The sequence below is a fragment of the Zingiber officinale genome, chromosome 1A, assembly GCF_018446385.1.
Source record: "Zingiber officinale cultivar Zhangliang chromosome 1A, Zo_v1.1, whole genome shotgun sequence".
Taxonomy (NCBI): Eukaryota; Viridiplantae; Streptophyta; class Magnoliopsida; order Zingiberales; family Zingiberaceae; genus Zingiber; species Zingiber officinale.
This window is the reverse complement of record NC_055987.1, coordinates 127,984,508-128,008,664: the sequence shown is the minus strand read 5'-3', so window position 1 is coordinate 128,008,664 and position 24,157 is coordinate 127,984,508. Positions and strand designations below refer to the sequence as shown.

Genomic DNA, 24,157 nt, shown 5'->3' with positions numbered 1-24,157 from the left:
ACTGGCAAGCATTTGGCTTTTGTCCTAACTTGAAGTTTTGTTCTCACTTGTCCTCAGAATGATACCTTTGTTATTTCACACGGCAAGAACCAATTTTTCTCTACATTGAATTCAAGAATTCTTATAATTCACTTGTTTATGTTGTTTGTAACTTCTTCCCATCACATCTGAATTAATTGCTAAGAAACATGGGTTGTTGAAGGTGGCGCGCAAGAGAAAAAAAGGCAAGCAGACGGAGAAATCTCCCCAACTTCCAATGTCTTCAAAGAAGAACAAATCAATGTTTAGCAAACCCTACCTGGCAAAAAGTTTAGACTGGGATAGAGATTTCCTTACAAGTGAAGGTAACCAATTAGTTATAGAACTAGCTACGACATGTTTGTACTGAAATGTAGAAGCTCGTGGATCTTATTGTTACAGGTGTTCTGGATTATGATGAACTGGCTAGCCTAAACAGCACGTTCAGCAAGATTGAAGCAAGCTCACTTTCTGTAATTCCTGAGTCAAAAATATCAACAGAGACGAATTCAACTTTATGCGATGATGATAGCTCGGCCTTGGAGAACCTCGAATTTCATTTGTTTGAAAAAAAAAGTGCTTCCATTAAGACTCTTGGTACTCGTGTAAGGACTTCAGGATCGGAAAAATTAAACAAGAACATTCCAAGAAAGGGTCGCACAAGGTCTCTTGAGTGTAAGAACATTTGACTTAACATTAATCTTAAATATGTAGGAACTGAAGATTCTTAATCTATTGCTGAGTGCCATTGGTTGCTAACAATTGATCATACTTCTTTCAGTGCCAACCAAAGTCGAAGTTTCTCAGTATAAGGTATGGTTTTTGAACAATCACTATTTCATGCATCAACATCACCAAGCTTCTTCTACTCACTATTTCTTTCCATTGGCCTAAACATCTTCAAATATGATGACTTGTGTTACCTCAGAATAAGTCTCTTGTAGTACCAGGACAGTACGGCACTATCAACCATCGTCTTCAGAACACTTCGAGATGGGTTACAGCCGTTGCCAAGGCAGTAAGCACTGATTTACTCTCAACTGTAATCTTTCCTTTCTCTAATGTTAATTCTTTTACTTGTACAGATATTTATTGAGTCAAGTTTACATTGTTTCTTTAATGAAGGGTTATGAGGGACTTGCTGGTGGAAAGACAGTCTCAAAGCCAACTAGTGCTTTGCCTAAATCAAATCTGTTGACAGTGCCAGCAGCCAAGACAATTTGTGCTCCTGGAAGCATCCAAATAGGAACTAGAGAATCCAAAGAAAAATCAGGTATAATTTCAGAGTTTACTCAGGAGCACTCTAACCAATGCGATTTGGTATAATGTATGAGTTTGTTCTTGTTCATAATTAAATTCCTACCTTTATGGGATGGCTTTAGCAGGCGATGTAGCGGTGCAAAAAGTTGTAGCTTTTAAGCGATTCAACAAAGGCTCATCCGGCAGCGTTTTAAAGCCCCAAGCATCAAAAGCTACCTCGAATTCGACCAGCGGTTCATCACGCTGGACGCATAACTCTCCACCAGAGAACACAAGGATGAGATGTACTTCTCAGACTACCAGTCACTCCTCTTCTGGATCAATGGCTAATAAGGCATCCTCATCTAAATCAAATACTAATCAAGCATTCTCAAAGAGTAGCACAGCTAGAACAGTCCACACTAGTGCAAATAACTCCTCGACAGCTCGAGGTTTATCTGTCGAGCTATCTTTACCTGCAACTCCAAGTAGCTCCTGCCACAATGTTGGTTCAGTATCATCTTCATCGACCATCTGTCCTGTTAAATCGGTAATGAATGGTGATGAAGCTAGTTCTTCAACCTCATCACTAGTGGCAGTTGATGCTAACAAAATCCATAAAACAAATTCTAAGTCATCTTTTGATCCTGTAAACTCAGAAGACGACTCATGCATATCGCATATTTCAAAAAATTCCATAAATAATCATGCAATGCCAACATCTCGTAAAGGAAACAATTCAAAGAACAGCCCTGGCAACAGAACAGGAGCAAAATTGGGCAAACCTTCAGGTCCCATTGTGCCACACTCTAAACTTGCTAACTCAGATTTGGTAATCATGTCTAATCCTGGATTGTTGCATTTCTTTTCATGACTATTTATTCTTATCTGAGTTGATTTTTGTTCTGGATTTGCAGAAGAAACCCGCCAACCGCAACGTTGGAACTCTTCCACAGACTAGCCCACAGCCCAAACTTCTGAAAGCCACAAGCCAAACAAATAAGAGTGATGCAGCAAACAAAGCAAAACCGACCATGCCCCAACATGCCAGACCTGCAACTAGGAACAAGACCATGAATGGTCATTTAAGGACTACTGCTTCATCCCGCTCTTCGAGCATGGAATCCCTACCATTTGTCCAGTTTGAGCCCAGTGGTTCCAACGGCTCTTAACTCTTTTGCAGTTTTGCAACATGACAGCCCATTCAAGGTTTTCGGATTCACAGAACCGATTACACTCAAAGTTTGAGCCATTCCTGATTTACCAGAATCACGGTAAGATCATAATCCTCATCCAAGGATAGACTTAATTTTATGATTGTTAAAAGTTCCAATTGTTATTACAATAGAAGTTGTCGGAGATTTTGGGAAAACGTTGAATTTATACACTAAATTCAAACTTATTTGTCGAGAGACTTGAACTGATAATTTCAAGCTGTCGGCTGAGGGTCGAGTCCTCTTTGGTGAGTTCTCTGTCAAGAATCCCGAGTGCTTAGTGACCGAGTCCAACTGCCAAGGGGCTGAGTCGGGGAAGCAAGTCGACCAAGTAGGGAAGCACGTAGCCGAGTCGATCAAATGTCCGACTGAGTAGTTGAGATTCCAAATAGAGTGTCTGTGTAAAGTGTAAAGGAATTGAGGAATCGAGGTCTGCATTTAACGCATATTCCTTAAAACAAATTTGTCCCACCTCCACGGTGCTTTGAGGTTTTTGTGGGTCGTCCGTTTCCCAGGATACAACGGCTAAACCATAATCTCTAGCAAGCACAGGTGGTCGCGACGAACTGAAAAATACCCGAATGTTATCACTAGTATTCTGCCAAGCGAGAGATGCCTGACAAAGAGGAAGAGAGAGGGGGAAACGTGGATGGAGTTTTTTTTTTCCTTTTTCTCCTTATTGTTTTTCCTCTCATGCTCAAGGCCTTTTATAGGATGCCTTGCATGAGGTTACTTTTCATTTGCTAAAGAAACGTCACATGCATTATATTAATGTGTTTCTTATTTAAGCGTTAAGGAAAAAGAATAATTTAGGTGGCAAAAATGTTGGTTAATTTGTTTGGGCGCGCATAAGTCGTGCTAGTACACAAGCTAACTTGGTTTAATGCAATTCGGATCCTGGAGTTGCATCCCCTTGCACACCCACACACAAGAGAAAGCTTCTATTTAAGCATTTGTTCACAATATACATGCTTGAGAAACAATATAAACCAATCATTAAGCCTTGAAACTTCCAATGTGGGGCTAAAGTCTCATGCACAATGAAGCCTCCTTCATCCACTCCACCACTTTCCATTCACATTTTTTTTTGTTTTTCCAATAATTCCCCACATGAATGAAAACAGGGTATGTGATTGCTTTCATTAGTTGAGCCAGTATAGGATAAGTAGGTTTTATCCTTTGAACATTCCCTTGTGAAGATCTGTTTGTTTACTAACTGACAGTAGACATGATGCCCTTGAACTGTTCTGTCGTTGGTGTAAGCATTAACATATCTCACCCAGGACTCTCCCTGATATATCTCAATTCTCATGAGTGTATCCGTTCTTGGCCATGAACACGCCTGGTTCTGTGAGAAGCTCTAAGAATTGTACCTCCAATTCTCTTCGAAGTGGCCCCACTTCTTTCTCACATAGGTGATTCCTCGAGAGTAATCATCTACTCTTCTTGATCATTAAAAACCCATTGACTTATCCTGATTCAGTCACTATTTTATTAGGCTACCCCCACAGTGTGTCTAGTTAGTGCAAATTAGTTGTCCCTTTGAGCCTAATTCTTGATATCTCCAATCAACATAGGTTGGGTGTCCTCTGTACTGATCGCTGACAACGACATCAAGCTCATTCCACGTGATGAGCTTGCAACTAAGTCTTTATTTAACCCTTTGGTTAGCGGATCTGTAAGGTTATCCTTTGACTTCACATAGTCAACATCAATAACTCCCGTTGAGAGTAGTTATCTAATGGTATTATGTCTACGACGTATATGTCTAGACTTACCATTATACAGATGGCTCTGTGCCTGAGCAATTGCTGATTGACTATCGCAATGTATGCAAATTGCCGACACAGGTTTCGGTCATCTCGGAATATCTTCTAAGAAATAACTTAGTCATTTAGCTTCTTCATCGCATTTGTCAAGAGCTACAAACTCAGATTCTATCGTGGATCTGGTTATTACTGTTTGCTTAGAAGATTTCCAGGAAATGACTGCACCTGCTAGAGTGAATACGTATCCACTCGTAGACTTAGAGTCTTTTATGTCAGACATCCAACTTGCATCGCTGTATCCTTCGATCACAGTAGGATATCTCGTATAGTGCAAATCATATTTACGAGTATACCTTAAGCACTTCAGTACTCTTGTTATCCCTTTCTAGTTCTTAACACTGGAATTACTCGTGTATTTACTCAGTTTACTTATTGCGTAGGCCAAGTCTGGTCATGTACAGCTTATCAGGTATATCAGACTTCTAATCACTCGAGAGTACTCTAGTTGAGAGATACTTTCACCTCGATTTTTCGATAGTTGTTGACTCGTATCTATCGGTGTTCGTGCCAACGCAGTATCATCCTTGATGAATTTCTCAAGAATTTTGTCTATGTAATGGGATTGAATAAGAACAAGTCCTTCTGTTGTTCTAATATTTTGATTCCTAGAATCACATCAGCTAGACTCATGTCTTTCATATCAAATCTTGAACTCAACATACCTTTTGTGGATTTTATTATCTTATTATTACTTCCAATGATAAATATGTCGTCTACATAGAGGCACAAGATGACATAGTCACTCTTTGTGGCTTTCATGTAGACATATTTATCACATTCATTGATCTTGAATCCACATTCCTTCATGACATTATCAAATTTTTCATGTCATTGCTTTGGTGCTTGTTTCAAGCCATATAATAACTTCACCAATCTACATACCTTGTTTTTCTGTCCTGGTACAGAAAACCCCTTAGGTTGTTCTATGTAGATTTCCTCTTCTAAATCCCTGTTTATAAAGGCAGTCTTTACATCCATTTGATATATTTCAAGATTCCATAGAGCGACAATAACGAACAATACTCTAATGAAAGTTATTCTCGACGCAGAAGAATACGTATCAAAGTAATTGAGGTCTTCTCGTTGTCGGTATCCTTTGATTACCAATCTGGCCTTATACTTATCGATTGTGTCATCTGACTTCATTTTCCTCTTAAAAATCTACTTGCAACCTAATGGTTTACTTCCCAAAGGAAGATCCACAAGTTCCTAAGTGTGATTTTGCAAGATAGATTTTATCTCAGATGCAATTGCCTCTCTCCAATGAGGTCCATCAGAAGAGCCTACAACTTTTGAGTAACTTCGGAGCTCACTCTCCAACATGAAGATGATAAAATCTGAGCCATAGGATTTTTCTACCTGAGCTCTTTTGCTCCGTCTAGGCTCAACCTCCACAGGTTCCTCATCATCATCTTCATCTTGTGTTTCATATGCCCGTTTTGAGGAGCTAGCATCCTCACGGGTCTTATACAGAAACACATGTTCGAAGAAAGAGACATTTCTTGATTCGATTATCGAGTTCTTCTGTATCTCCGGTACGTGTGACTTATACACACAAAATCGATACACACTGTTGTTCTATGCATATCCAATAAATATGCAATCAACAGTCTTTAGTCCTATCTTAATCCTTTTCGGATCAGGCACCAACACTTTGACAAGACATCCCCACATTCGTAAATATTTGTAGGTGTTGACGAGTGGCTCATATTTGGATGAAGGGATGTCATGGAAGAAAAATCTGTTAAGATTTTTCGTAATAAAATTCTGTTAAGATTTTATATAACAGAATTTTGTTATGTTTTTCATAACAAATTCTGTTACGTTTTTACCGGGTCTGGGGGTTTAGCAGTATTTATAGGGATCATTATAAACCCATTGTAGATCAGACAACACAAGAATCATTAGATGTGATTCTCTTGTGTAGAAGAGAATTCTAATAAAGCTTCGGCCGTTTTTTGTGGAGTAGGCAAGTCGTCAAACCACGGTAACTCTTTTACTTTCTCTTCTTCTCCTTCCTTATGTTTGCTCTCCTTTTGTGCGTCTTTGTCTTGTTACTCCATCTAATCTCTTTTCTCTCTTCCTCTTCTTCCTCACGTTAGAGGTTAAATGTGTTGCCCCCTCTTTGCACAACAATTGGTATCAGAGCTATAGGTTTTGGCGGATTTCTTCAACATGTCAGGGACGACTTCTATGAAGTTTGATATGGTGAAGTTTGACGAAATTGAAAACTTCGGATTATGGTAGAGAAGAGTCAAGGACTTGTTAGTGCAACAAGGCATGGTGAAGGCACCAGGAGAAAAGAAACCAGAAAGCATGGAGAGATCAGATTGGGAAAAACTTCAGGTAAAGGCAGTAGCAACAATCAAGCTTTATCTTACAAATGATGTGATGTACCATGTCATAGATGAGGAGTCACCGGTGGCAGTTTGGCAAAAGCTGAAAAGCTGGTATATATCAAAGTCACTGATAAAAAAGTTGTATCTCAAACAAAAATTATTCGGGCTGAAGATGACAGAAGGAACCGATCTGAGCCAGCACATCAACGTATTCAACCGGATTGTAAACGATCTGAAGCGGGTTGATGTAAAGATCGAACACGAGGATAAGGCGCTGATGTTGTTGAATTCTCTACCTTCATCTCCTACGTACGAGAATTTGGTTACTACTTTGATGTGGGGTAAGGAAACTCTCAAATTGGAGGAGATCACAAGTGCGTTGCTAGGTTTTCATCAAAGGAAGAAAACGAGCGATGAAATTTCTCAAGGAGAAGGACTTGTGGTAAATAGCAACCAAGAGCGTGGTAGGAGCAAATCTCGACATGGATATGACAACAACAACAAGACTCGTTCTAAGTCGAGAAGGAAGAAGGTGATCACGTGCTACAAATGTGGAGGTAAAGGTCATATCAAGAGAAATTGTCCAGAGATAAAGAAATATGTTGCAGAGAACAAAAGTAGTTCGGCAAAGTCTGCAAACATAGTTGAAGAAGAAAATTCAGAAAGCGGTGATGGAGATATGCTATCAGTTATGTCAAGTTCGGAGCAGCTGACGGATGCATGGATTTTAGACTCTGCATGTTCATATCACATGACTCCAAACAAGGATTGGTTTGACACTTATAGGGCAGTGGATTCTGGTTCAGTGTTGATGGGAAACGATGCATCATGCAAGGTTATCGGCATAGGGAATGTCAGAATCAAGATGTTTGATGGTGTGATCAGAACTTTATGTGATGTCAGATATATACCAGAGCTAAGGAAGAACTTGATCTCACTAGGCACACTGGATGGTATTGGTTGTAATTACAAATCAGTGAGCGGGGTGATGAAAGTCAGCAAGGGAGCTCTAACGGTAATGAAAGGACAAAAGGTAGCAGGAAACATCTACAAGTTGATAGGGACTACAATTGTAGGTGGAGTCGCCTCGGTGGAGTCTGAATCAGATAGTACTGTCTTGTGGCATATGCGGCTAGGGCATATGGGTGAACGTGGGATGCTAGAACTTCACAAGAGAGATTTGTTGAAGGGTGTCAAAACGTGCAAGCTTGAATTCTGCAAATTCTGTGTTCTTGGGAAACAGAGCAAAGTGCAATTTAAGACGGCAACAAACAAGACGGAGGGGATTCTGGACTACGTACATACGGATCTCTGGGGACCGGCCAGTGTAGCATCACGTGGAGGGCACTTGTATTTTGTGAGTTTTACTGATGATTTCTCACGAAAGGTATGGGTATACTTTATGCGTCACAAGTCGAAACTTTTGCAAAGTTTAAATTGTGGAAAATTGAAGTAGAGAATCAGACCGAAAGAAAGATCAAATGCCTTACGTCGGATAATGGGACTGAGTACACATTCAAAGTTTCAGGAATTTTGTGAGCAGCATGGGATAATGAGGCACTTCTCGGTTCACAGCAGAATGGGGTAGCGGAAAAGTTGAACAGGACAATCATTGAGAAGGCAAGATGTCTCAGGCTGAATGCAGGGCTTGCAAAGAATTTCTGGGCGGAAGCAGTTAACATGGCATGTTATCTCATTAATAGATCACCAAAGGCAGCACTAGAAGGCAAAGTATCAGAGGAAGTATGGACAGGAAAACAAGTAGAATACTCTCATCTTCGAGTTTTTGGATGTCCAGCCTATATGCACATATCTAGTGAGGAAAGATCAAAGCTGGATGCAAAGTCAAAGCAATGCATTTTTCTGGGCTATCAGAAAGGAGTTAAAGGCTTCAAGCTTTGGGATCCTAAGGCAAACAAGGTGGTGATCAGCAGAGATGTGGTGTTTGACGAGAAAGCTATGTTACAACGTACTCAGGAAGAAGGAAAGGAAACACCACAAAGCAACAAAGAGAAAGATATTGTGCAGGTGGAGCTAGAGACTCATGACTTCGATGATTCTAGCTCAGAGCACATGGAGCATCGCACTATAGCTAGTGGTAGAACGAGACGAGTCATAAAACCACCCACTAGATACGGATTCGAAGACTTGGTATCTTATGCACTTACCACTAGTAGCGGAGACCCTACATCTTTTCAGGAGGCAATACATAGATCTGAGAAGGACAGTGGACGGGTGCTATGGCAGAGGAGATGGAGTCGTTGCATAAGAACCAAACGTGGGATCTAGTGGAACTTCCTGAAGGAGAGAAAGCTATAGGGTGCAAGTGGATATTCAAGAAGAAAGAAGCAATGTCAGAGGGAGAAGAAGTGAAGTTTAAGGCTCGGTTGGTAGCAAAGGGGTATTCACAAAGAAAGGGGATTGACTATGAAGAAATTTTCTCTCCAGTGGTAAGACATACGTCAATTAGAGCGGTATTGGCTTTGGTGGCACATCACGATTTGTATTTGGAGCAAATGGATGTGAAGACGGCATTTCTTCATGGAAATTTGGAGGAGCATATTTTTATGTCACAACCTGAGGGATTTAGTCAGTCCGGACAAGAGCAGTTGGTTTGTAAGTTGAAGAAATCGCTCTATAGACTGAAACAATCTCCTAGGCAATGGTACAAACGTTTTGATTCATACATGATTCAAAACGGATATAGGAGATGCGAGTATGACTGCTGCATATATGTGAAGGGCCTTGAAGATGAATCACTGATTTTCTTACTACTATACGTAGATGACATGCTCATTGTTGCAAAGAAGATGAGAGAGGTTGACAAATTGAAGAGGCTACTGAGCAAGGAATTTGATATGAAAGATTTGGGAGAGGCCAAGAAGATTCTTGGGATGGAGATTCACAGGAATAGAGTTGCAGGGAGATTATGGTTGTCTCAACGTAGCTATGTGGAGAAGGTGTTGGATAGGTTCAACATGAAGAATGCAAAGTCGGTGAGCACACCCCTGACGCATCACTTCAAGTTATCCAGTACACAGTGTCCAAAGACGGATGACGAGATCCAAGAGATGTCAAAGGTTCCTTATGCCAGTGCAGTTGGTTGTCTGATGTATGCCATGGTTTGCACGAGACCAGATTTGGCGCAAGCAGTTAGTATGGTAAGCAAGTTTCTCTCAAATCCTGGTCGACCACATTGGGATGCAGTGAAATGGATTTTCAGATACTTGAGAAATACAACTAATTATGGCATCATGTTCAGTAGACAACCGGAAGATCCTTTAGTTGCTAAGTACGTAGATGCAGACTATGCAGGAGATTTAGATAACAGGAGGTCTACTACAGGATACGTATTCACTGTGGTAGGAGGACCTATTTGTTGGAAATCTATGATACAATCTATTGTTGCATTGTCTACTACTGAATCCGAGTACATGGCAGCAGCTGAAGCAGCGAAGGAAGCTTTATGGCTTACAGGGTTGGTCAGAGAACTGGGTGTTCAGCAAGGTGGAGTCAAGTTGTTATGCGATAGTCAGAGTATCTATTTGGCGAAGAATCAGGTGTATCATGCGAGAACCAAACACATTGATGTGAGGTTTCATAAGATCAGAGAGTTGATTGCTTCCGGGGAAATTCAACTTGAGAAGGTTCACACTGCAGACAATGCTGCAGATATGCTGACAAAGCCAGTGACCACAGAGAAGTTTAAGCATTGCTTGAACTTGATCCATATCTCTAGATGCTAGAGGAAGGAAGCCCAGACCTAGAGGTCCAGATGGAGTTTTGTCCAGATATTCGTATTCTTCGAAGGGGTGAATATTCGCTAAGGTGGAGATTGTTGACGAGTGGCTCATATTTGGATGAAGGGATGTCATGGAAGAAAAATCTGTTAAGATTTTTCGTAATAAAATTCTGTTAAGATTTTATATAACAGAATTTTGTTATATTTTTCATAACAAATTCTGTTACGTTTTTACCGGGTCTGGGGGTTTAGCAGTATTTATAGGGATCATTGTAAACCCATTGTAGATCAGACAACACAAGAATCATTAGATGTGATTCTCTTGTGTAGAAGAGAATTCTAATAAAGCTTCGGCCGTTTTGTGGAGTAGGCAAGTCGCCGAACCACGGTAACTCTTTTTCTTTCTCTTCTTCTTCTCCTTCCTGGTGTTTGCTCTCTTTTGTGCGTGTTTGTCTTGTTGTTCCGCGCGATCTCTTTTCTCTCTTCCTCTTCTTCCGCGGTTCAGAAAGGTTGAGAGGTATTGCCCTCTCTTTGCACAACAGTAGGACGACTGTCTTCCATTCCATAACTCATAAGGGCTCTTATCTATTTTCTTCCGAAGCACCTTATTTAAAAGGTAATTAGCTGTTAACACAGCTTTCCCCCACATGAACTCTGGCAATCCAAAGTTCAATAGAAGAGCATTAATCATCTCCTTTAGAGTTCGATTCTTTCGCTCAGCAACTCCATTTTGTTAAGGAGTATAAGGAGCTATTGTTTCGTGTCTGATCTCATGTTCAGCACACAACTCAGCAAACGGTGATACATATTAATCATCTCGGTCACTTCGAATCATCTTAATCTTTCTATTAAGCTGGTTTTCAATCTCAGTCTTATATAGAGCAAATTTCTCTATAGTTTCATCCTTACTTTTGAGAAGATACACATAACAGTATTTTGTGTTATCATCTATAAAAGTGATGAAGTATTTATTACCACCATGTGTTGGCATACATTTTAGGTCGCACACATCAATGTGGATTAGGTCAAGTGGTTTGTTACTTCTTTCAATATGTTGAAAGGATGACCTTGTCATTTTTGCTTCAAAATAAATCTCACACTTGTGTTTTGGATCAAGGTGGAATGTAGGTATGCTTTGCATGTTTATTAATCTACGTAACACTTTGTAGTTAACATGTCCTAGTCTACCATGTCATAAACACGAAGACTCAAACATATAAGTGGAAGAGTTTTCATTTTTATTCATCTTGGGCCTAATGGCCATTACATTAAGTTTGAATAACCCATCAGATACAGTGCCCCTTTCTACAAACATTTCATTCTTGGACAATACAACTCTGTCCGACTCAAAAATAATGTGAAAGTCATGCTTGCTTAGCAGTGATCCGGACACTAGACTCTTCCGAATCTCCGAAACATACAACACATTGTTCAGAGTAAGGTCCTTGCCCGAGGTCATCTTCAACACCACCTTTCCTTAGCCCATGATGCCCGTGGTTGCTGAGTTCCCCATGAACAGTTTGTCTCCAGTGATTTCTTCGAAGTTGTGGAGCAGCTCCTTGTTGCAGCACACATGTCTGGTGGCTCCAGTATTGATCCACCATTGTCGTGGGTTCTAACCGACCAAGTTTAGTTCTGAGACCACGGCGCAGAGGTCGTCTATTTCTGGTCCCTCATTCAGGTTGGTCTCCTGCTTCTTCTTCGGCTTCCTGCACTCCGAAGATTTGTGACCCACTTGGTCACAGTTGAAGCACTTCCCAGAGAATTTATTTTTGTTGATGCCTCCTCTGGGTCCCATCTTGGAAGACTTAGGGTTCTTTCATTTTGAGTTTTGACTGTACTCGACCATGTTGGCTTTCATAATAGCCTGAGAGAACAATTTTCTCTCTGAACTCTTGTTGTCTTCTTCGATGCGAAGTCGAACAATGAGTTCCTCCACATTCATCTCCTTCCGCTTGTACTTCAGGTAGTTTTTGAAGTTCTTCCAGCTAGGAGGCAGCTTCTCAATGATAGTAGCCACTTGGAAGATTTCACTCAAAATCATCCCTTCTAAGTGGATCTCGTACAAGATCACCTGAAGCTCTTGGACTTGGCTGATCACCGTCTTGGAGTCAACCATCTTGTAATCCAGGAATCAACCCACGATGAACTTCTTGGCCCTTGTATCCTCCGTTTTGTACTTCTTGTCCAGGGACTCCCACAGCTCCTTAGTCGTTCTCTTCATGCTATACACAGCGTACAGCGAGTCGGCAAGGCAGTTGAGGATGTGGTTTCGGCAAAGGAACTCAGAATGAGTACATGCCTTTACTACACTGATGATCTGCGCATCAACATTTTCAACATGCTTGGGAGGGTCCTCGGTCAAGAATCGAGCCAGATTGAGTGTGGTCAGGTAGAAGAGCATCTTCTGCTGCCACCTCTTGAAGTTCAGTACTTCTCTGGCTTTTCCTCGTGGTTGATTGACACAGTTCCAATCGGCGCGGAGGGGGCCTGCACGTGTTGAGTCTGTTGCAACTCAACATTCCGTTCTATGGCCATCTCAACATAATCGAATCTGTTTTAAGATTGTTATAATAGAAGTTGTCGGAGATTTTGGGAAAACGCTGAATTTATAAACTAAATTCAAATTTATCTGTTGAGAGACTTGAACTGATAATTTCAAGTTGTCGGCTGAGGGTCGAGTCCTTTTTGGTGAGTCCTCTGTCAAGAATCCCGAATGCCTAGTGACCGAGTCCAACTGCCAAGGGACCGAGTCGGGGAAGCAAGTTGACCGAGTAGGGAAGCAGATAGCCGAGTCGATCAAATGTCCGACTGAGTAGTCGGAATTCCAAATAGAGTGCATGTGTAGAGTGCACAGGAATTGATGAGCCGAGGTCTGTGTTTAACGCAAATTCCTTAAAACAGATTCGTCCCACCTCCACGGTGCTTTGAGGTTTTTGTGGATCGTCCGTTTCCCAGGATACAACGGCTAAACCGCAATCTCTACCAAGTAGAGGTGGTCGCGGCGAACTGAAAAATACTCGAATGCTATCACCAGTATTCTGCCAAGCGAGAGATGCCCGACAGAGAGGAAGAGAGAGGGGGAAAGGTGGATGGAGCTTTTTTTCCTTTTTCTCCTTATTGTTTTTCCTCTTATGCTCAAGGCCTTTTATAGGATGCCTTGCATGAGGTTACTCTTCATTTGCTAAAGAAACGTCACATGCATTATATTAATGTGCGTTTCTTATTTAAGCGTTAAGGAAAAAGAATAATTTAGGTGGCAAAAATGCTGGTTAATTTGTTTGGGCGCGTATAAGTCGTGCTCGCACACAAGCCAATTTGGTTTAGTACAATCCGGGCCCTGGATCTGCATCCTCTTGCGCACCCACACACAAGAGAAAACTTGGACCAAAAAAATGCGAATGGAAAGTGGTGGAGTGGATGAAGGAGACTTCATTGTGCATGAGACTTTAGTCCCACATTGAAAGTTTCAAGGCTTAATGGTTGGTTTATATTGTTTCTCAAGCATGTATATTGTGAACAAATGCTTGAATAGAAACTTTCTCTTGTGTGTGGTTGCGTAAGGGGATGCAGATCCAGGGCCCGGATTGCACTGAATTAAGTTGGCTCGTCTGCGAGCACGACTTATGTGCGCCCAAACAAATTAACTAACATTTTTGCCACCGAAATTATTCTTTTTCCTTAACGCTTAAATAGGAAACGCATATTAATATAATGCATGTGACGTTTCTTTAGCAAATGAAAAGTAATCTCATGCAAGACATTCTATAAAAGGCCTTGAGCAAGAGAGGAATAACAATAAGGAGAAAAAGGAAAAAAAAAACTCCATCCACCTTTCCCCCTCTCTCTTCATCTCTGTCGGGCATCTCTCGCTTGGCAGAATACTAGTGATAGCATTCGGGTATTTTTCAGTTCGCTGCGACCACCTCTACTTGGTAGAGATTGCGGTTTAGTCGTTGTATCCTGGGAAATTGACGACCCACAAAAACCTCAAAGCACCATGGAGGTGAGACGAATCTGTTTTAAGGAATCTGCGTTAAACGCAGACCTCGGCTCCTTAATTCCTGTGCACTCTATTTTGAATTCCGACTACTCAGTCGGACATTTGATCGACTCGGCTACGTGCTTCCCTACTCGGTCGACTTGCTTCCCCGACTCGGTCCCTTGGCAGTTGTACTCGGTCACTAGGCATTCGGGATTCTTGACAGAGGACTCACCAAAAAGGACTCGACCCTCAGCCGACAGCTTGAAATTATTAGTTCAAGTCTCTCAACAGATAAGTTTGAATTTAGTTTATAAATTCAGCGTTTTCCCAAAATCTCCGACAACTTCTATTATAACAATCTTAAAACATATTCGATTCTGTTGAGATGCCCACAGAACGGAATGTTGAGGTGCAACAGACTCAACACGTGCAGGCCCCCTCCGCCCCGATTGGAACTGTGCCAATCAACCACGGGAAAAAGCCAGAGAAGTTCAGTCCACTGAATTTCAAGAGGTGGCAACAGAAGATGCTCTTCTACCTGACCACACTCAATCTGGCTCGGTTCTTGACCGAGGACCCTCCCAAGCATGTTGAAGATGTTGATGTGTAGATCATCAGTGCAGTGGAGGCATGTACTCATTCTGAGTTCCTTTGCCAAAACCACATTCTCAACTGCCTTGCCGACTCGTTGTACGCTGTGTATAACATAAAGAGAACGGCTAAGGAGCTGTGGGAGTTCTAGGACAAGAAGTACAAAACCGAGGATGCAGGGGTCAAGAAGTTCATCGTGGGTTGATTCCTGGATTACAAGATGGTTGACTCCAAGACAGTGATCAGCCAAGTCCAGGAGCTTTAGGTGATCTTGCACGAGATCCACTCAGAAGGGATGGTTCTAAGTGAAACCTTCTAGGTGGCAGCTATCATTGAGAAGCTGCCTCTGGGCTGGAAGGACTTCAAGAATTACCTGAAGCACAAGCGGAAGGAGATGAATGTGGAAGAACTCATTGTTAGACTTCGCATCGAAGAAGACAACAAGAGTTCAGAGAGAAAGCTGTTCTCTCTGGTTACTGTGAAAGCCAACATGATCGAGCACGGTCAAAACTTGAAACGGAAGAACCCCAAATCTTCCAAGATGAGACCTAAAGGAGGCATCAACAAGAAGAAGTTCTCTGAGAAGTGCTTCAACTGTGACCGAGTGGGTCACAAATCTTCGGAGTGTAGGAAGTCGAAGAAGCAAGAGGCCAACCTGAACGAAGGACTAGAAATGGACTACCTAATCGGTTCAAACCCGCAACAATGGTGGATCGATACTGGAGCCACTAGATATGTCTGCTGCAATAAGGAGCTACTCTACAACTTTGAAGAAGTCATTGGAGATAAGTTGTTCATGAGGAACTCAGCAACCTCGGACATCATGGGTCAAAGAAAGGTAGTGCTGAAGATGACCTCAGACAAAGACCTTACTCTGAACAGTGTGCTATATGTTCTAGAGATTCAGATTCGGAAGAATCTAGTATCCGGATCACTACTAAGCAAGCATGACTTTCGCATTGTATTTGAGTCGGACAGAGTTGTAGTGCCCAAGAATGGAATGTTTGTAGGAAGTGATTATGTATCTGATGAGCTATTCAAGCTCAATGTAATGACCATTAGACTCAAGATGAATAAAAATGAAAGCTCTTCCACTTATATGCTTGAGTCTTCGTGTTTATGACATGGTAGACTAGGACATGTTAACTACGAAGTGTTGCGTAGATTAATAAACATGCAAAGCATACCTGCATTCCACCTTGACCAAAAATATAAGTGTGAGATTTGTGTTAAAGCGAAAGTGGCAAGGTCATCCTTTTAACATATTGAAAGAAGTAACGAACCACTTGACCTAATCCACACTGATGTGTGCGACCTAAATGTTGGGACTTTCGAGCCACAAAAACCGCATTTTTGAGTTGCGGAAACCCCGAAGTCCCATGCCACCGGATCCGTGCGAATATAAAACATAATTTCGTGTACAAGTTTCTCTAATCCTAGATCTACACTAGATCTACAAGTTTTGGAGATGTTTATACCTTTGATGCGAAGCCCTTCGCTTATCCCGCTCGTCCAAGGTTGCCGAATCTCAAGGGTGTCAAGTGAACACCCCTCTATGCGTATCCACACGAACAATAGAGATGCAGAAAACACTTAGAGTGTGCTAGCACTCCCAAGATGTTCGGCCAAGGAGGAGGAGAGGGAGAGAAGTAGAAGAGAGAGGAATAATAATGATCGATTATCAAAATAAGAGTAAAAAATGGCTTAAGTATTTTCATCTAATGAAAATACTTAATGCTCATTAACACCATTAATGAGCCTCATTAATGAGCCTTAATGAGTATTTAATGAATATTTATTATTCATTAAATGACCATTTTGAAACTCATTCGAAATTTGAATCTAAAATTCAAATTGAATTCCATTTATCATTAAATTCAAAATTCAATAAATATCATCATTAAGCCTCACTTGAGTCTAACTCAAGTATAACTCAATCGAGTCTTTCTCAATTAATCTAATTTGGATTACTCTTAATCCAATTTGGTTCATCACATGAACTTAATCCTCTTGGTTCATCATATGAACCTAATTTCCATCTAATTGCCCTTTGTGTGTGACCCTATAGGTTCTTGTAACGTTGGCAGTGCTCCTAAACCCATTTAGAAGCATAAGTAATGAGCGGTATCTAGCAACACATCATTACTACCCAAGTTACAAGAATGTTGAGATCCAACATCACCTTGTGACTACTAATTGTGACTTCTCACAATATATAACAATGTCCTTCTATACTTGACATCTAGATTGATCAATGTAAGGCATAGACTGTGTCATCCTCTAATCAATCTAAATCTTGAATCCTAAATAGACTCACTCAATCAAATGAGTTCAACATCTCATATTGACTCATTTGGGCATGACCATGCACTTAGTGGTCTCACTCTATCAAAAATAATGATGTCACTCCCATCATATAGGAGGGATAGATCCTATCTACATCACTCACATCCCTCCGCATAATTTGTTACATACCCAGTAATCGCCTTTATAGTCCACCCAGTTACAGGTGACGTTTGACAAAACCAAAGTATGCAACTCCTTATGTAGGGAACTATGGTGACTTCATGTCCAAGGACTAATAGTCATACTAATAGCCATATGAGAAAGTATATGACACTCATATAACGATCATACTTTCTCATGGCGGATCATTCAGTATACATTCTCCAATGTATACCCATGTGTTAATTTGATATCTCTATATCTATGACTTGTGAGATCAAGTTATCGAGTTGACCTACATGCTAGTCTCGTCACATTAACATTGTCCCTGAATGTTAATACTTGACTAGGAATGATTAAGAGTAGTGTTCCCTATATCATCTCACCGTCGATTCAACTAATCGATTGATATAGGTAAGAACCTTCTACTCAAGGACGTTATTATACTTAGTTATTTAGCACCAATACAAATAAGTATAATAACCAAAATAAATGTCTTTATATATATACATAGAAATATGATACAATGAGTGCATACAACAATCATCATATGATTGACTCTAGGGCTCTCACTAACACTAAAAGGTATGCCAACACATGATGGTAATAAATACTTCATTACTTTTATAGATGATAACACAAAATACTGTTATGTGTATCTTCTCAAAAGTAAGGATGAAGTTATAGAGAAATTTACTCTATATAAGACTGAGATTGAAAGTCAGCTTAATAGAAAGATTAAGGTGATTCGAAGTGATCGAGGTGATGAATATGTATCACTGTTTGCTGAGTTGTGTGCTGAACATGGGATCAGACACGAAACAATAGCTCCTTATACTCCTCAGCAAAATGGAGTTGCTGAGCGAAAGAATCGAACTCTAAAGGAGAGGATGAATGCTCTTCTATTGAGCTCTGGATTGTCAGAGTCCATGTGGGGGGGAAGCTGTGTTAAAAACTAATTACTTTTTAAATAAGGTGCTTTGGAAGAAAATAGATAAGAGCCCTTATGAGTTATGGAATGGAAGACAGCCGTCCTACAAATATTTACGAATGTGGGGATGTCTTGCCAAAGTGTTGGTGCCTGATCCGAAAAGGATTAAGATAGGACCAAAAACTGTTGATTGCATATTTATTGGATATGCACAGAACAACAGTGTGTATCGATTTCGTGTGTATAAGTCACACGTACCGGAGATATAGAAGAACTCGATAATCGAATCAAGAAATGTCTCTTTCTTCGAACATGTGTTTCTGTATAAGACCCGTGAGGATGCTAGCTCCTCAAAACGGGCATATGAAACACAAGAGGAAGATGATGATGAGGAACCTGTGGAGGTTGAGCCTAGACGGAGCAAAAGAGCTCAGGTAGAAAAATCCTATGGCTCAGATTTTATCATCTTCATGTTGGAGAGTGAGCTCCGAAGTTACTCAGAAGCTGTAGGCTCTTTTGATGGACCTCATTGGAGAGAGACAATTGCATCTGAGATAAAATCTATCTTGCAAAATCACACTTAGGAACTTGTGGATCTTCCTCCGGGAAGTAAACCATTAGGTTGCAAATAGATTTTTAAGAGGAAAATGAAGTTAGATGACACGATCGATAAGTATAAGGTCAGATTGGTAATCAAAGGATACCGACAACGAGAATGCTTCGATTACTTTGATACGTATTCTTCTGTGTCGAGAATAACTTCCATTAGAGTATTGTTGGTTATTGTCGCTCTATGGAATCTTGAAATATATCAAATGGATGTAAAGACTGTCTTTCTAAACGGGGATTTAGAAGAGAAAATCTACATAGAGCAACCTGAGGGGTTTTCTGTACCAGGACAGAAAAACAAGGTATGTAGATTGGTGAAGTTATTATATGGCTTGAAACAAGCACCAAAACAGTGACATGAAAAATTTGATAATGTCATGAAGGAATGTGGATTCAAGATCAATGAATGTGTCTACATGAAAGCCACAAAGAGTGACTATGTCATCTTGTGCCTCTATGTAGACGACATATTTATCATTGGAAGTAATAATAAGATAATAAAATCCACAAAAGGTATGTTGAGTTCAAGATTTGATATGAAAGACATGAGTCTAGCTGATGTGATTCTAGGAATCAAAATTCTTAGAACAACAGAAGAACTTGTTCTTAGTCAGCTTCATTACGTGGACAAAATTCTTGAGAAATTCACTAAGGATAATATTGCGTTGGCACAAACGTCGATAGATACGAGTCAACAACTATCGTAAAATCGAGGTGAAAGTATTTCTCAGCTAGAGTACTCTCGAGTGATTGAAAGCCTAATGTTCCTGATGAGTTGTACACGACCAGACTTGGCCTACGCAGTAAGTAAACTGAGTAGATACACGAGTAATCCTAGTGTTGAGCACTAGAAAGGGATAACAAGAGTACTGAGATACTTAAGGTATACTCGTGAATATGGTTTGCACTATACGAGATATCCTGCTGTGATCGAAGGATACAGCGATGCAAGTTGGATATCTGACATAAAAGACTCTAAGTTTTCGAGTGGATATGTATTCACTCTAACAGGTGCATCCATTTCCTGGAAATCTTCTAAGCAAACGATAATAACTAGATTCACGATGGAATCTGAGTTTGTAGCTTTTGACAAATGCGGTGAAGAAGCTGAATGGCTAAGTTATTTCTTAGAAGATATTCCGAGATGGCCGAAACCTGTGCTGGCAATTTACATACATTGTGATAGTCAATCAGCAATTGCTCGGGCACAGAGCCATTTGTATAATGGTAAGTCTAGACATATACGTCGTAGACATAATACCATTAGATAACTACTCTCAACGGGAGTTATCGATGTTGACTATGTGAAGTCAAAGGATAACCTTGCAGATCCGCTAACCAAAGGGTTAAACAGAGAGTTAGTTGCAAGCTCATCGCGTGGAATGATCTTGATGTCATTGTCAGCGATCAGTACAGAGGACACCCAACCTATGTTGATTGGAGATCCAAGAACTAAGTTCAAAGGGACAACTAATTTGCACTGATTAGACATACTGTGGGGGGTAGCCCAATAAAATAGTGACTGAATTAGGATAAGTCAATGGGCTTTTAATGATCAAGAAGAGTAGACGGTTACTCTCGAGGGATCACCTATGTGAGAAAGAAGTGAGACCGCTTCGAAGAGAATTGGAGGCACAATTCTTAGAGCTTCTCACAGAACCAGGCGTGTTTATGGCTAAGAATGAACACACTCATGAGAACTGAGATATATCAGGGAGAGTCCTGGGTGAGATATGTTAATGCTTACACCAACGGCAAAACAGTTCAAGGGCATCATGTCTACTGTCAGCCAGTAAGTAAATAGATTTTCACAAGGGAAGATTCAAAGGATGAAACCTACCTATCCTATATTGGCTCAACTACTGAAATCAATCACATACCCTGTGATCCTGTCCGAGAGTGAGTCGACGGACGCTGGGGAGGTGGCGCTCACGCTGACTGGATGTCGACTGAAGACGATGTGGACCTCCAACGAGCTAAGCCTGCAACCACAAGTTGTTAGTGCCGAGTTGGGGAAGGTTCCTCGGTGATGACCCTCCGACGCTCAAGTCAGCTATCGACGACAAACGAATGAAGTATAGAAGAAAGGAGCAACAACGTAACTGTAGCTACAGTAGTGAACATACCTCCGTCGAAGCCTGGGGGTCCTTATATAGGGCTACTGGGAGGCGTGTGCACGCTTCTCAATGTATACACGCTTCTTAAAGCATACTTGGAAAGGACGTGTCAGAAAAACGTGTTTGATGCCATACCCGAACAACCCGAGCATATCCCTGACGTGACAGTGGAAGTTTCCCTAGTACGATTCTCTGTCCGACCATGCCGTCAACCATGCAACCCGTCGGTGACATTGGTCCCTAGGAAGATATCACCAACCACCCCTTTTGTCTGTTATTGGGCCGAGCGGGAGAGCCGCTAGGCTAGTTTGTCGTTTGGGTGATACAATGGCCGGGTCGAGCACCCGCTCGACCGATGACCTACTACTTGGCTCCGCCCTGCCGAGCGAGGGAGCCCTGTCTGCTGGGTCGAGGCTGCGTCCACTGATTAGCCGAGCAGGGAGGCCGCTCGACCTTCGTCCCTTCCTGCTGAGCTTTATGAGCGTCGGAAGCTCGGTGTCTGATCGAGCTATCGAAGTGTCGGATCGGTTGTTCTTCCTGTTGATCGGGGAGGTAGTTCGCCCGATCGGACGCTTGCCTAGGACGTTGACTACTTTGACCTCCTGTTGGGCGGGCCCCACCTTACCACCAGATCACATGCCTCCCCCTCAAGTCTAGTCGAAGGAGGCTGCAAGTCCGACTGACTGGACAAGTAGTCTGGCGATCGATTGGTCGATCACCCAATGGGTAGGTTGGACCCCGATCGACCTGTGTAAGACTGATCTTTCTGTGCCGATCGGTGCTTTGAGCCTTTGTACTTGGATATTTTTTCCTCATTGTTCCCAGAGGGGCATGAGCTAGGTAGTCAATGCTGACGCAACTCGAATCTGCTCGGGATACGCGCAAATCATCCCCATACCACTGGATCATTCTGTTTCCATTCATGTGGGAGATTGTTGGAAAAATAAAAAAAAATATGAATGGAAAGTGGAGTGGATGAAGGAGACTTCATTGTGCATGAGACTTTAGTCCCACATTAGAAGTTTCAAAGTTTAATGGTTGGTTTATATTGTTTCTCAAGCATGTATATTGTGAACAAATGCTTGAATAGAAGTTTTCTCTTGTGTGTGGGTGCGTAAGGGGATGTAGATCCAGGGTTCGGATTGCACTGAACCAAGTTGGCTCGTGTGCGAGCACGACTTATGCACGCCTAAACAAATTAATCAACATTTTTGCCATCTAAATTATTCTTTTTCCTTAACGCTTAAATAAGAAACACACATTAATATAATGCATGTGACGCTTCTTTATCAAATGAAAGGTAACCTCATGCAAGGTATCGTATAAAAGGCCTTAAGCATGAGAGGAAAAACAATAAGGAGAAAAAGAAAAAGAAAACTCCATCCACCTTTCCCCCTCTCTCTTCCTCTCTGTCGGGCATCTCTCGCTTGGCAGAATACTGGTGATAGTATTCGGGTATTTTTTTAGTTCGTCGCGACCACCTGTACTTGGTGGAGATTATGGTTTAGCCGTTGTATCCTGGGAAACGGACGATCCACAAAAACCTCAAAGCACCGTGGAGGTGGGATGAATCTGTTTTAAGGAATCTGCGTTAACCGCAGACCTCGGTTCCTCAATTCCTGTGCACTCTACAAAGAGACTCTATTTGGAATCCCGACTACTCAGTCGGACATTTGATCGACTCAGCTACGTGCTTCCCTACTCGGTCGACTTGCTTCCCCGAGTCGATCCCTTGGCAGTTGGACTCGGTCACTAGGCACTCGGGATTCTTGATAGAGGACTCGCCAAAAAGGAATCGACCCTCAGTCGACAGCTTGAAATTATCCGTTTAAGTCTCTCAACAGATAAGTTTAAATTTAATTTATAAATTCAATATTTTTTCAAAATCTCCGATAACTTCTATTGTAACACAAATTCCTTTTTCTTCTTTTGGAGGAACATCTCAATAGAAATAGTTCATAATGCTTTACTTTGTACAGGAAATATACAGCCAGACAACCTGCAATCATCATTTGAATGAACATATGCAACAAAGACCCAACTGCGCCTGAATGATCTTATTCACATCTTTGTTCTGGAGAAGAAGATTTAATTGCCATTTATTCTGTTGTATATTCTTATTAATTTGATTGCTCTTGGTTATGTTCAACCTTAAGATGAGAACAACAGCAAACAAACTGTTGAAATTCTTGGTTTAGTAGATGTATGTGTTTTCAGTATAATAGAATTTTGTAGATAGTTATATAAATATTATTTTTATTATAATCGGCAATTTACCAAAACACGTACTACGGTTAATGTATTTACCAAAAAACGCATCACAGTTTTGTATTTATCAAAAGGCGGAGTTTACCAAAATCAATCCCCAGATTACCCCTCTGGCTAACCTGGCAACCGCCTTTTTCAAACACATTTTTCCAAGCATCCAAGCCGAAAGTAGAATAGAAAAATAATTTGTGGTTCGGATACACGTCTTCTCACCGTCTCTCTCCCTTCGTCCCTCTGTGTGGTGTTATAAACTTTGAAAGAAAAAAAAATATGAACCCTGCGCTTGCCATTACTGCTCGTGGTGGTTGGCGATTGCAATAGACCAGTTAGGTTTATGGCATAATTGCGTAAGAGTTGCTAGAGGAGACCAAGGACAAATTAAGTTAAGAAGGTCAGCCGAGAAGGACAAACTTCTTGCAAGAGGGAAATGAGTAGAAGCACACATTTAAAGATTTAGACATGTATGTATGGATTTTTTTACTGTAAAATAGGGTAGTGAAGGTAAATAAAAAGTACACCATTTGTCTGTGAAGGGTGGCAGCAAAAAGTGGTATTATGGTTAATTTTGGTTGTGTGGGGAATAATATTCAATAACACCTGAATTATGATGTAATAGAAGACTTAATCGATTTAATTCATGTTAGTTTTTGACGTTGATAGTTAAGTTTGGCTAGGGTTTAGTCAGTGGTGGTCCTAGTTTACAAGAAGTATCTGCTTCAAAAGTGGCTTGATATCTATGAGATCATGCCCAACGTGGGCCTGATATCATAGATATCAGGCCTAACGTGGGCCTGATACATATGATATCAGGCCCACGTAGAGCTTGATAT

General features: G+C 41.1%; 1 protein-coding gene across 2 annotated transcripts; it reads left to right on the top strand.

Annotated features, from left to right (window-relative positions):
- The first annotated feature begins 221 nt into the window (after window positions 1–221).
- On the top strand, window positions 222–23,244 carry LOC122009762 (uncharacterized serine-rich protein C215.13-like). Of its 2 annotated transcripts, XR_006119650.1 has the most exons (8): window positions 222–344; window positions 421–693; window positions 800–831; window positions 947–1,036; window positions 1,144–1,291; window positions 1,404–2,089; window positions 2,175–2,531; window positions 23,039–23,244. XR_006119650.1 is itself a non-coding variant. In XM_042566048.1 (7 exons), exons 1-7 carry the CDS (start codon window positions 257–259, stop codon window positions 2,427–2,429), a joined length of 1,572 nt encoding a protein of 523 aa, XP_042421982.1. In that variant the 5' UTR covers window positions 222–256; the 3' UTR covers window positions 2,430–2,560. The 2 variants fall into 2 exon arrangements, 1 of the variants encoding a protein (XP_042421982.1); XM_042566048.1 differs by lacking the exon at window positions 23,039–23,244 and having other exon boundaries at window positions 2,175–2,560.
- Window positions 23,245–24,157: the final 913 nt, after the last annotated feature.